Below are 15,085 nucleotides of genomic sequence, written 5' to 3' on the forward strand. Positions count from 1 at the left end.
TTGGTTTCTCACTAAGCCCTTCTGGTTGGGTTTTGTGCGGCCCAAATACACCACACCGGCACAGTCGCATATGAAGATCTTGTTTCACTTTCTTATATACTGGGGCTGTTGGCACAATTGGACCATTCGGAATGCTTTTCTTTTTTTTACGAAAAAAAAGAGAGAGAGAGAGTATATTAATGTCTCTAAAATACCAATGTGACCTATAAGACCAAAGCAATATATACAATGATGGTGTGTTTCTCATTTGGAACGAGAAAATATGAAAAACATGTCTATACGACTAAAAAGTGAAATAGTGTCCTATAAAAAGAAAACATGTCAATGATCTAAAAGTTAAAGTAGAAAAAGGTAACTCTCCATCAATGAGATGTCTATTCTCTAAGGAGATGTATCTCTACATGGCTGAGGCATCTCGACATCTATTTCCTATGGTGCTCAATGATGGCTCTAATTTGTTTGTGGTGTGGATGCCTAGGCCTTTGTCTGGATGGACGTGGGCGCCTAGACTAGCTAAGTGCCACTACTCTATCCAAAGGGACACCTACAGAAGATGAGGTCCAATGATGATGTACTCGTGTAGGCTATGTAGCAATAGTGGTGGTATGTGTCATGCTTGGTCGTGTAGCAGTGAAAAAGTCAGCGACCACTCTGTCTATGTGAGCCGAGTTGTGAAGGCCTCCTACTTTGTAGAATAGCTACTCTGCGCCTTTCGAGCTCCAAGAGGAAGAAACCCACTTTGATCCTCAAATTGCATGATTCGTCTCAAGGGCCTAAAACCATCTCAAAATAGACAGTGGTATCCACCTCGTATATTCTAATCGTCTACATAAAGCATTAATAGTATCAGCACTCTAGCTAGGCAAGCTCCAAAGCTCCACTAGTTCTGTCTAGATATTCTGAAATTTTGTCTATGTACAGCCCAAATAGTGTCGGTGAAAGCGGGCAGCCTTGTTTCACCCCAATGGTGCTATTGACTGTATCTAAAATGCCCTTAGGTGTCCGTACTCTGCCTGCCACTGTCTCATACAAGGCATAGATACACCGCTGTATCTTTACAGGCACATCAATATCTTGCATTCTTCTCACGAGTCTAGCACGTGGCACTGTGCCAAAGTTCTTGTGAAAGTCCACAAAACAGTAGTAGATCTTTTTCTTGAATGCCTTGTCTTCTTTGATGATTGCCCTCAACGTAAAGATAAGGTTTAGAATTGTATATCCCCTCTTGAAGCTAGCCTGGCCTTTTGATCTTAGGCCATGCATCTTAGCCCATTCACTCAATGCTTGTTCCACAATAGAGCCATATATTTTGGCCAGCATGTGTCCAATGGTAGTTCGATAATTACTAAGAAGCGCAGGGTCTCCACTCTTAAAGAGCAACAGAATAATATGGTTTGACCAACTGGTTGGAAATCTCTCACAGACTACCCTATTAAATATGTGAGCCAGTGCTGGTGCCAAGATATCATAAGCATGTGTAAAGTGTTCTCCTACTAAACCATCATGATCTTGGGCTTTCCCATTTTCCAGTTTCTATATGGCATTGCACAGTTCTTTTTTTATGAAAAATCTACAATTTGCTGGTCTTGAGGTTGAGGGAAGTGGCATAGACTCTTGGCTAGGAACATCATAAATTGTGCAAGCATATTCATACCAATCATCTGGTCTAGTAATCTATATAGGTGGCTGGCTCCCATGCATCCTTTTCCATGCTCATGGAATACATTGTTGTTTTCTAGCTTGCTAAGGTATTCCCACTTCTTTTTGCATACCAATCCTCTAAAAAGTGTTTGAGCATGCTTATGTGTACATATGCCAAGTGCTACCTGTCATTGAAAACGTACTCATGTCTCTCTACACTCATCATCATACTAGCCATTCTTTGGGGGATTACCTCATGGAGGCTTATATGACGATGTAATGTATGGGAAAGTTGAGGCTGCTCATGTTATGAGAACATGTATGTTTGAAACCTCACTTAATATGTGGATTAATTTTTAATCACATGGTTAAGTAAATGTTGCACATGCAGAGGTGTAATTGGGGTTAGAGTAAATTTGCAAGCCCGGGACCCAAGGAAATCACGGGATGTCAAAGGCAAAAGTTGCTATAAGTTATGCCACAAAAGTACTTGGTGGTATTTGGTGCTAGTTGTTGGCCTAGGTCATTCATTTGGCCATAAGTGTCAGTTGGTGACACTAGAGAAGTGGCGTTTAATGGTACCTAACGCCAATCTAATGGTCAAAGATGGCGCAAAGACAATCAAGAATGAAATATGCCTAGCCAATTTAATTATTGGCTAGTCTGATTATTTTTCAAGGCACCGAAATAATTATTAGATTAATTTTCAGTATTTAAAGACTGAGAATTAATGTTTAATTATGGATAATGTTGAAAAAACCATTTGGGAAGGTTGCCACTTGTCAAAAATGCCCATGCGAGACTGAAAAACGTCTTTAGAGGCTGGATAGAGGCATTTTTAGAGTATTCAGCCTGTAAGGGAGAGGGAGGGAGATGTTGGTCTAATTTGCAGCCATTGGAGGACCTTTTGAGGCAGCCAAGGGCAGGAGAAGATTAATCAACAGCAAGTGACAACATCTGCATGCTGTTGAGACAAGGCAGCAGCAATAAATGAGTGACTTTCTTCAGCTCTTTGTATCTACAAGGTGTTGAGATAGGGCAACAACGGTAAATGAGAGATTTTCTTCAGTTATTTGTGACGAAGAAAGTCTGAATTTTCTCTCTCCTCAGCATTCTCTCTCATCTCCTGGCCTTTCTACAACCTTGCTTTAAAGATTGCAGCATTGAGATCACCAGAGGCTGAGAAATTTCAAATTTCTCTGCTGTAAACCCTAATTTGCAGTAGAAATTAGGGTTTACCAGCAGCCTCGGGAAGCGTGCCAAAAATTGGAAGCTCCAAGACTTGGATTTTTCAAGGCTGAAGGTGAATTTCAGCTAAGTTTAGGTGGAGGACTAGCCAACCATTTGGGGCATTTCCATCGACTATGAAGTGGGTGAAGGCCAATTAAGTGCCCGAATCAAGGGGTAAATCAAATTGAAGACTTGTTGGTCACTTTGGACAGCAAGGGGAGTTTGGATTGCGAAGGGGATCGGGAGAATCTCGTTGTAAATCAACTTTTTCTTCAATAAAGCCAAAGAAATACTGAAAGGGGTGCCAATTTTGGGGCCAATCGGGTGTGCATTGTCCAAGATTAGTAGGTAAATTTGTATTTTCAGGTTTGCATCAATTGTTTGCTGCTGTAATTAAGTTGTAATCAGGGATTTACCACCCATCCATGAAAAGAAGGCTGGTTATAGCTGCAGTATGTATTATCTCAGCCAGCTCTCTTGTAAACTCATCCAGAGAGGCTTGTTTATCTAACTCCCTCAATGCATCTCGCATAATAGTGCTATATATGTGTGAGGTCGCTTCCACAAAATCATAGTGTGGTAATTTTGGTATATGTGATTGTGCTTCATGTATATGCCTATGAATAGCATGTTCTGTTGCTAATCCAATTAGGTCTATTTGAGATTTCAAAGCTTTTTATATCAGGTAGCAAGTTGGGCAATCCAATCAAGTTGTCCACTGTGCTTGAACCTTTCCTATTATTCTAGCTTGTGAAATCATAAGATCCTAGCCACTGTGGCAGCCCATTAAGAATGGCCAAACCATGTGCTGCAACATAAAATGTGATTGTAACATAAAATGCATCACACTGGTGTTGTCTAGACCTACATCACACGTGCATTTGTCAAGAGCCCTAGACACAATTGTCACAGGTTATGTCTGTTGTAGACATTGACAGATGTCACTCTCTACAAGCGTCAACATATGCGATAGGTCACTACATCACGTCACATCTCATAGGTCACGTCAAAAGTGTCAAAACATCATGAGCATTCTAGAGAGAGAGTCATGTAAGAGCACCACAAACATTCTAGTGACGTCAAATTATCATGTCAGAGCATTCCAAAGAGAGTTATGTCAAAGCAACAGCATCAGACAGCCACTCCAGGGTTACTAACATCAGACAATCACGTTAAAGAATCACGTCGAGACATGCCAAGCGTTTCACTAACACTCACATCAGACAATCACGTCAGAGCCACTAACATGAGACAGTCACATCAAATCATGGTGAGCATTCCGCTAATAGTCCAATGCCACTCACAGAGAGAGAAAGAGAGAGTGAAACTAGCCTTTCTCCTTGGATAGAGTGGTAAATTCCTTATTGCAACTTCATTACAGCAGCAAATAATAAATGCAAATCTGAAAATACAAATTTACCTATTGATCTTGGACAATGTACACTCGATTGGCCCCAAAATTGGTGCCCCTTTCGGTATTTCTTTAGCTTTACTGAAGAAAAAGTTGACTTACAATGGGATTCTTCCAATCCCTTTCGGTATTTCAACTCCTATTGCAAATGTGATCCCAAACTGATCACAAACTCATTGCAAAAACTGACCAGTAATCTGTGCAAAAACTAATTTACAACTGATCCAAAAAGTGACCATAAACGGTTCTCAAGCTGATTAAAAACTGAGTTGAAACTAATCAGAATTATTGTCTCAAATTTGAGGTAAAATTCATGGTAATTTGATCATAAGCTAATGCAAAAGTATAGTTCCAATGCCCGGGGAAAACTCATACTCCTCTGCATACATCTCACAGTGACTAGTACACTAAATAGTGATCTCATGGCAAACATACTGTCAACATAGTACCTTGGATGCATGCTGAATACATCCGAGATCCACTACATACGAGAGCTATCCATAACTGGAAAAGGTGAAGTGCTACCTCCCCCTTGAGCATCAAGCAATACTCCGGACCCTTGCTCTACTAAACCTAACGGAGCCCAAACTAAAGTCGACTCTAATTGAAAGGCATCTAGGTAAAGCTGCAACAACTGAGGATGGTCTACCAAGTCATCCTCTTCCATCCATTTGGCATCCATTTGTGAATAATTTTGAAATTTCACCAAGTTTCTCTTGGAAACTTTACCTTTGATCTTTCTTTTCTTATGTGCCAAAATTTGCTCAGGTACTAAAATCTCATCTAGCTCCTCAACCTCAGGCTGAATTTCAGCAGACATATCCTCTTGCACATCACCATGAAAAGGCCTCAACAAACTGACATGAAAGGCATTATGTATCTGCCAACGTGGAGGTAATTTCAGCGGATATGCCACATCGCTGATCTTCTCCAACACCTGGAAGGGCCCATAGTATCTCATACTCAACTCTGGATACAATCTTTCTCTTCCTTTCATCTTTTTCAGCCTTGCCTTTTCAAAACGCAACGATACATAATCATCCTCAGCAAACTGCAAAGCACGTCTATGTCGATCAACTGCCCTCTTTTGCTTTTCTTGCGATCTCTTAAGTGCATTTTTTATCTTTGTATAGGCTACATCCAAGTTTTCCACATAACGATCAACCTCAAAGATCTTATCCTTAGTTTGAAAAATAGGTGTTACCTTGTTGCCACCCTCAACCACCTCAAATGGAGCTTTGCCCGTAGAACTATGCACTGTGTTGTTGTAGGCAAACTTAACCGAGGGCAAATACTACTCCCACTGTGTCTTGTGGTCTAAAACATAGCGCCTCAAAAGATCTAATACTATGGAATTTGCTTCCTCAGACTAACCATCTGTCTGCCGATGGAAGGATGATAAGAATTTAAGTATGGTACCCATATTCTCAAACAAGCTCTTCCAAAATAAACTAGTCATCCGGGGGTCTCGATCACTATATTGGAGCATGAACTCAATGAATGGGCTGAAATGCAAGGCAAGAGAGCACAAGTACAGGCAGGTTTCAGACAAGGATATACCACGCTGGACCATATTCTCACACTTATAGCCATTATTGAGAAGGGTCGGCCCAAGACAACCTGAGACAAGAGAATCTATTGTTGCTTTGTAGAATTTCGCAAAGCTTTTGATACAATGCCTCGTACATGCATCATGCAAAGATTGCAGGACATTGGAGTACCAGAGGGTATACGATGGGGTGCCTATGCATTATATGAGGCAGTGACAAGTCATGTACGAGTACCTAGGGGGCTATCACAGAGGATTGACAGTACCATAGGAGTGAAACAAGGATGTCTACTTTCACCCACATTGTTTGGTCTATACATAGATGAAGTGTCTGATTACATAGACCGAGGACGAGTTGGAGCCAACCTGGCAAGGGTGTTGATAGTGATATTACTATATGCAGATGATATTGTTCTCATTTCAGATTCATCGGAGGGATTGCAATGCCATTTAGATGCTTTGCACATCTTCTGTAGAGATAAAGACCTCACAGTGAACCTTGGGAAGACCAAAACCATGGTTTTTAATACTTCAGCAACATGGGTGACTAGATCTATGTACCAATTCACATTTGGGAGAGACATACTAGAGCATGTGAAGGAATATGTCTATTTGGGAGTCACCTTCTCTGGCTCACGTTCTTCGTTGAGAGGGGCATCAGAGGTATGTCTGGCACATGGATATGCAGCACTAGGGGCACTCGAGAGTTAATGTGCTCACATATAGTTCCAGGAGCCCTACATCAAACTCTGGTTATTTGACACCCTGGTCACACCTACATTACTATATGGAGCAAAGGTATGGGGTCGCAGCTTGTACCACAGGCGTCTTAGCCCACTCACTGATCAAATTGGAGTAGAGAGGGATTATTATGATGGTTGGGATAGTATGGAAAGGCCATTGATCATGATGATAGCACGCATGATTAGGAGTAAGCCCTCCACCCCACATCCCATTGTGAGAGTAGAGCTAGGGCCAGCACCTATAGTTACGGAGGCACTCTTTAGGACAGTGACCTTTTGGTACAAACTATGGGAACTTCCACGCCATAGATACTCTAGATTGGCACTAACCTCATCTAGACAACTAGCAGCAAGAGGCGAGAAGAACTATTGGTTTTCACAGATGGCTATTTGGATGAGTCTACATGGTTTGGATATTGACCGTCTTCCACCTTTGGATTATAACCTTGACTGCCCTACACTTTCTCTCAACCGATCAGAGCTGAACCAGGTGATCAGGGCTGATATCTTGAGGATTGAGATAGCAAGGACATGGATCCATCCACCACTCCCTCTAGGATAGAGGATGGAGTTCTATAGGAGTCATTTCTTGTGTCTCTCTGATGATGGTTTCACTATTCGGCCAGTATATATGGACACCCATCTCTCCCATAGCGTATGGGTTGCTATTGGATAGATTCACACCTCCTCACATAGGCTTCAGATGGAGACAGGCAAATAGACAAATACCCTAGCAAAGAATAGGACTTGCAAGCTTTGTGGTCAAGAGCCTGAGACGGAGGAGCACTACATATGCAAATGCACAATATACTATGACATACAAGCCGACCCTACTAACACTACCAACCTAGCAGAGACAGAGCCACCCCACCAGACACCTTACAAGCCACGCCATGGAGTCACATTGGATAGAGCCATTTCCCTTTGTCGAGTACGACGACCGTGTCTACCAGGACCACGTCCAAGGAGGCCACACCACAGTCAGATTAGAGCCATTATCACGAGACACCGAAGACTCACCACCAGGCATATCAGTGAAGCAGCTAGGGACTGCATCATAGCCGAGATCATGTGCAGATCTTGAGATCAGCTATAGCCCATAGTCTCCACCACACTTTTGTACATGGTTCTATCAGATCTGGTTCTCCTTTCCTTTCCTTTTCTTTTCTATCGATGGAACAACACTACACATGGTTCAAACCTAGTATAGTCCCATCATATAGTTATTTTCAGTATTGTTTCATAGACCACCCACTTATTTGTAATGTTATCTTTACCTTACTGATGAGATGACATTAGACATGGATGTACTCTAGATTTTGTCTCATAGGCCACATTGGCCTTATGTAGACGTTAATATATATTTCTTCTTTCTTTCTATGTGTGTGTGTGTGTAATAGGTAAGTGTATTAATTATGAAAAAAGTACAAGATTACATGATTACAAGATGCAGGATGACTCTAGGCCATCGTGCATAAACTCACTTTACAGAATATCAAATAAGTAAAAGAGTACAAAAGTCACGGCGAAGAAGCAGTTGAGATTGTTGTATGCTAAGGAGCTAAATCCTCCCCAAGGAGAAGATCAAAATGCTACACAAGACCTAGCTGCCAGTGTAGAAGACCCTTGAGTTTAGCTGTCCTTGGATGCCAATGGCAGAGTCAAAGACAAAAGGATTCCAAGCGATTCAATTATGCCAACAGCCCCAAAATCTGAAAAAATGGAACAAGACCTTTATATGTGGCTGCACCAGGGTGGGATATTTTGCCTTGGCAAAACCTAATCAAAAGGATGGGCCAACAAGTGCTTGTCAAATATATGTCAGAAGAGCCCAAAATTTCCTAGCCAAAGGGCAGGAAATAAATCTATGATGCGAACATTTCATGCTGGTTGTACAAAAAAAGTAGTTGTTATTTGAGATTTGGCACTTAGGAAGGGCCATAGCAAGGGGAAGTCCACCAATGATCACTCTCCAAAGAAAGACCTTGCATTTGAATAGGGTCTTATTCAACCATCCTTCCATCATTGTCATATTCCACCAAGCCTTAGATTTATGCATGCCCCACTAGGCTCCTCCTGAAAGATCACTCTGCGGATCTCAACCACCTTCTCAGGCTGCCTGTGCATCTTGTCTTCATGGAAGACGACATCATGGCTGCGTACTATTTTCCGCGCCTGCAGATCCCATAGGCGATAGCCCATCTCTCCTGACTCACCATAGCCAAGGAATATGCATTTAATGCTCTTTGGATCCAATTTACTCCTCTTGTCCTTGGGCACATGGCAGAATGCCTCACATCCAAAGACACGGAGATGCGCATAAGAGGGTGGCTTGCCAGCCCAAACTTCCTCTGCAACCTGGAAATCCAAGATACACCTAGTTAGCTGAAGCCTTTTGAAGACAAAGACGACTAGCAAGATCCCAATCTTGTGAAGGGCAATCTGAGTCAAGTGCAGGAAAAGGTTGCATAGGCTGCATCAACCTTTCAATTTGGCCCCATAAGTCACAGTATCCACGAGGAATCGAAAAAAATCCCTCACTATATGAAAGGACATCAGTCCCCCCCATAGCTCATCAAAGTGGCATCCTTAATGGACAACAAATCTAGACATGCCACACGATCAGGCCTCCACTTGTCCGTCCCAAGAGAGCAGCCGCAACACTGCCAACAATTCCAACTGAAAGGAATTTGCCTCCAAATGATCCTTTGTAGGATACCAACGGGCTTTCTAAAGAACGAGCCTCCAAGAAGAAACCAAATGATTTACCAAAATGGAGGAGGGTGTGGAAAAGTGAGTATCTGAATTAAGCACGTGCCACCATGATGCCTATATGCCGGTGTTACCATGTACAATATCTCGGTCTTCCAGAAAAAAGCTAACTATACAATCCCAAGGATGACGATCAATATACATTGCTTTGAAGAGTGACCAACGAAGGGCCACCATATGGGTCTCTCCATAGAAAATTCCCCACCACCCATGCTTTTCGAGGTGCAGACATGGCTCCAAGAAATCCAAGAGATCTATATGCAAGGGGTCATTTTTCCACAGCATAAAACAGATGTGTTTGGTGAGTGCATTCAAAGAAGTGGCGTTCCAAGGTAGAAGTGGTAAAAACTAGGTAAGCGTAGAAAGCATGATGGCTTGGGCTACTTTGAGGCATACATGAAAGGGCCACGCATGTGTTTTCCAATAGATAAATTTTGCATTCATCTGTCAGGAGATCCATTCTAGCAGGTATTTTGACTGAACATCAACACTCAAAGGATATCCCAAGTGTCTAAGAACATTGCCACACGGAGCACCACCACCCCCTACCATACCAAGGACTGGATGTGAGATTCTATGCAGTTGATGAGGTATGATTTTGCAGCATTAACATGGAGACTAGAAGCACGCCCAAACAGTGTCCAAACGTCCAATGCCTTGTGAAGATTGTCCTTCTTTGCATGCAAGATCATGAAGGTGTCGTCTGCTAGCAACTGTGCAACAAAATGCTGTCCAAAAAGAAAAGATAAACCTACCAATTGCCCAATGCTCACCATATGGGATAACATGATGAGCACAAGATGTGTTGCCAAGGCAAAAAACAAAGGACTCAATGGACAGCCTTGTCGAACCGAGTGTGCCAGGGGGAAGGGATCAATAACACCACCATTTAACATAACCTTGGAAGAAGCATCAGCACTAATGGTATAGATCAACTGGGACATATGCAGCCCAAAACCCATAGTACGCAATTGTTTTGCAGGAAAGGACCAGTCCAAGTAATCAAAATCTTAACTGCACTAATACCACCTCCTAGTTAGAGTGCTTGGCATAGTCAATTTCCAAGTGCACATCATGCAAAATGTTTCTGCCCTTAATGAAGCCATACTAATTGGGGTGCACAATGGCAAAGAGATTTCTATGGAGGCGGTTAGCAAGCACTTTAGAGAAAATTTTATACATGGAGCCCATTAAGGAGATGGGTCTCCAATGTTTCAACATTGATGGAGATGGCACTTTTGGGATCAATTTAATAACTCCCTCCATCCATGATCCTAGCATAGCTCCGTCTCCTAAACTTGTTGACACATGAAAGCCAAAGGTTTTGCCAAGTGAGTGGCATAGGTCTCAAAAAATTCATTCGTGAGGCCATCCCAACCGATGCTTTTATCCATGGGCAAGTGCAATAAGACATCCATGACCTCATCCTCATGAATATTACTTTCCAATGCAACCTGTATGTCAAATGAAACTTTGTCCTGAACCAAATCACAAAAAGCTGAATAGTCTATAGAAATATGCTTAGAGGGGTGTTGGGGCATTCCAAGAAGCTAGAGAAAATAATTGCAATAGGCAAACAATGGACTATGGATCTGTAATCATGTGCCCTTTTGTATATTGTAGTCTAACCATATTCTCATGAGCAAGGGAATGATGCAGTCCTCGAAAGAATTTATGAGACTAGTAGGAGGCATCTTGCAAATTGTCAGTCAAAGATTTTAGTTTAGCCTGCTGATAAGATCTCAATTGGAACTACTAGATAAGGTCAACCAATCGCATAGTCAACAAGGAGAAGAATGTATGATGTTCGCATATTAATCTTCATTCAAACTGTTCCTGTCTGTTTTACATTACGATTATGTGAGTGATAACATTTCTTCTTCGATGTAGTGAGAAAGGTTTTACTGACCCATAGCATCACAGCTTCTGATAAAATGTCATAATCGTTGGGTTCTGGCAATATCGTGGTTCATATTAGATGTTTGATTCTTGAGTAACATGAATGCACCAGGCTACTCATATTTGTTTTGTTTTCTGGTTCTGTGCAGTGTATCCGTTGTGGAAGGCAAACTGGGGCTCTTATAACGCCAGGCTCCAATTCAAGTAGCAATTCTATGGATGTATGGTGGATTGGAAGATGGGCTTATGCATGCCCTATGTGTGGAGGATCTTGGATCAGAACAGTATGAGGAAAGGCTTGAGCTGTTGAGCAGTTGGCTGGCAAGACTTTGACTTCGGACATCCAGCCATCTTATTCATTGTATTATTACACATGGGTCTCCAGCCCACAATTTTGACGCACATTCATTCTATTTGAAATGGTCAAGATGAAATCCCTGTACAATTTGCACATCACATAGTCTCTAATCATCAGGGAGACAGTTGTGCAGCTCAACCCTTACGTGAGTTTGTGCCATCGGGATAAAATTTTCTACTATCAAGAGTCATGAATACATACAGTCGCATTTATCAAATGGCAATCGCCCAGAAAGGTTGCAGACACTATACATCCAGGCAAAGAACGTCGTGAGGTAAGCACATAGCGACTCATACGGGGACTGCCGAGGACGTATACTAAATAAATAAACCACGCGCATGAGCAGCAAAGCGCCTTTATCCATGTTCAGAGCTTCCAGCGCTCTTTTACAAACTCTCTCTAAAATGGTGTCAAGGGGAGTGTTTTGATGGTGCGTTTTGCAAGACGCAGTATGAGCTTGGTGCTGCTGTTGAGCCAATGATGAAATGGTGCAGATCTTCAATAATATTGTGACATCCACACTCTTAGTTGGAATTCTGACGATTATCATGAATTGTTTTTGGGTACTCTTTACTGAATTATCTAGGGCAATCTTTTGGGATGATACTGAGACTTAAAGATAATCATCCCAAAAGATTGCCCTAGATGGATATTCAGGGATAAGAGAAACCTAGTTTTTGGGTTGATTTGATAGTTTTTAAAGCACATACATAGAATTGTACTCAATTTCACTTAGATGAATTCAATTTACAGTTAACTAGTTGACATCTTGAATGAGAATAGTACATGGCCAATCCTTCCTTACTAGACCATTGTTGCAAATTTCCACCACCATCGATGAATATTTGAAAGAGATAAGAGAAACCTATTTTTTGGGTTGAGTTGTACACCATGTACTCAGGCTAGATCATTTTGCATTTTATGTGCCCAAGTACATGGCCTCTTGAATGAAAATTGTACATAGGGGCAACTCCTATCTTGCTTGTCCCTAATCTCAAATTTCCATATTCCAATGAGAAGGTTTGCGTACTTTCTATGTAAGGCTTTCGAGCCAAGGATTCAATGGATGAGTAAGGCTCAAATTGTACATTTCAAAATCATTGTGTTCACTTTCTTATATCCTTGTGTGTGCGTGCGTGCGTGCATGCACGCGCGCCACACACTCTCTCTGTACGCATGTATGTGCATGCATGCATACACGCATATAACCTTTCCAAAGCTCACTATTACAAAATTAAGTAGCAAGCTTTAAACCTATCCTTAATTGCAATGACCTTATATTAAATGGGTGTGGATAATAGTACTTATCGATGTGTAGTCCTTGAGGAGGTTATCTTCATCTCAATGACTTAACATCCAAGAAATGGGTTATCAATTTTGTGGAACCAATCCATCCCTCATAGTCACATGTAGTTAAACTACTTTAAGAAAACTTCATAAGAGTAAGCTACATAAATGTCATGAGGCTGTGTGATTTTTTTCAAAGTGATATCTCATGTGCTTGTATATGTAGGATACATGAAAGATTTGCATCAATGGATCTTTCATATCATTAGATGTAGAGTAGGTCCATCAACTCCATCCCTAACTTTCAATCTTCATGGAGACCGCAATCATAATAACTCTTTACCATCCCCTTTTCTCCCAATTTCGCTTCTCCATCTATTATCATTCTCCCTCTCGAGCCAAGACTCACCAAGGTGCCTTTCTCGCAACAAATTGCATATCAGCAACATTGTTGAATAAAGAAGTCAAGCTTGATCTATAATTCATAGGTATGTTAGGCTCATTGAACTAGTATAGCAATCCATATAGAAGTTAATTAACCATGCAAGTGTGAAGCATCAATCATGCAATAAGTGGGTGGTTCTTGGAAGACTTTGATGGCCTTATATTGAGTACATAAATTTTGAAGTCCTCTTATTGCATAATTATTCCACCTATCTATCCGAGGTACAAATTATTCTAGTGGGAGGAACAATTTTTTTTATATGTTTGAATACATAACGGTTCTAATAGTTAGGCTAATTGTTAATAATTAAGGTAGATTTAACTCTTCTTTCTTCAAATAGGAATAAGTGTGCCACAACTTGAGCCTCTTTCATCCAAAATGCCCTTTAAATTGTTCTATGTAAGCTATTTTTTCGAGATCAATGTTATCTGATTCCATTGTTGTTCAACAAAAAGGGACAATGTGAGAGAAATTCTTTCATGGATCCTCATGAACGTATCTAGCCAACAATAGTTCCATGAATAAAGGGCTAATATAAACATCAAGTAGAAAACTGAAATTATGACCAAGGATCCTCATTCATCTTTAGATAGTTTCATCATTATCCACGTAGTAGTAATTTCCATGGCCAAATTAACCATTGTCTTTCTATGTCCACAATTTATGACGTCATTTTGCACCATGTAAAACTACATGGTGATGAAGCTTACAAGGTACACGAGGGACATTGATTCATAAAGCATATGCAATTGTTCTACATAGAGGATTTTTTTTCTTTTTATTGGGATAAATAGCATGTTTAATATAGATTGGAAGACATGTTAGTTTGAATATAATAATCTAAGTTTAATATAGTGCAATATTTTGGGGACCCTTCTTGACTTCAAGGACTCAAACATCAAGAGTTAGTCTATGAGTATCATCAGTATATCATGGAGTTTTGCCTGACCTCTTGGGAGTATGAGTCAATGAGCTATTATTTGTCGCTTTAGATCATACAACCTTTTTTTAAGAGACTAATTGATTGTTTACATCTTCCAAGCATTCAAATTTGGAGTTTGTAAGAAGCAAAATTTACAGAGGTATAATCATCTAGTTAATGAGGAGCATGACCATACATTGAAACCATTTCTAATCCTAATTTATGGACCCATTCAAAATTGAGCAATAAATCCATTAGTAGTTCTATGGAAATTTTCTCTAAATTGCCTTACATGGAATGTGTGGACTAGTACATACAATGTAGCATTTAGTTTATATCCCTAGTTTTGCTCTTATACCACATCTAATGGACCCATTGAAAATTAAGAAACATATCCATGAATAGTTATATGGAGATCATGTTGTCTCCAAAAATATCCTACAATGGAATGCATGGTGTGGATCTAACCTACGTGTGCAGCACTAGTCAACATAGGTAATCTAGTTTTGGAAACATTATACCCTTGGGACTAAGTTGTTAGCACAAAATGAAGATCAACTTACACTTGTCTCATGGAGGGTGGTAGCTGCATCCACAACCTCAAGGACCAATACCTTCCCCTAAAATAAATTGACCCAAGGGATCTATCAAAAAGCTACTTTACAAATCATGTCCATCCATCCATAGAGCTCATCCATTTAGGAAGTGCCCACCCACTTTCCATGCACACATCCAAAGCATTCTTTAGTTCACTAATGAATGCATGCTACCATCTTGTTTGACGTATAAAATAGCTTCCTTGATTTTTACCTTTTACATAAGGATCCT

General features: G+C 40.8%; 1 protein-coding gene across 4 annotated transcripts in view; it reads left to right on the plus strand.

The window, feature by feature from the left end:
* SFR6 (sensitive to freezing 6) overlaps positions 1-12,656 on the plus strand; it is a 230,994-nt gene extending 218,338 nt beyond the window's left edge. For 3 of the 4 annotated variants that reach the window (XM_087680204.1, XM_087680206.1, XM_087680207.1), the window contains one exon: positions 11,395-12,655. In XM_087680204.1, the coding sequence (XP_087536330.1) occupies positions 11,395-11,535 (141 nt within the window). In that variant the 3' untranslated portion in view covers positions 11,536-12,655. Of the gene's footprint in view, positions 1-11,394 lie in introns of all 4 variants that reach the window. The other variant, XM_087680205.1, reaches the window with a different exon arrangement.
* Positions 12,657-15,085: the final 2,429 nt, after the last annotated feature.

This window comes from Lygodium microphyllum, chromosome 6 (genome assembly GCF_053477565.2).
Source record: "Lygodium microphyllum isolate KBCC chromosome 6, Lygodium_microphyllum_v1.1.10, whole genome shotgun sequence".
Taxonomy (NCBI): Eukaryota; Viridiplantae; Streptophyta; class Polypodiopsida; order Schizaeales; family Lygodiaceae; genus Lygodium; species Lygodium microphyllum.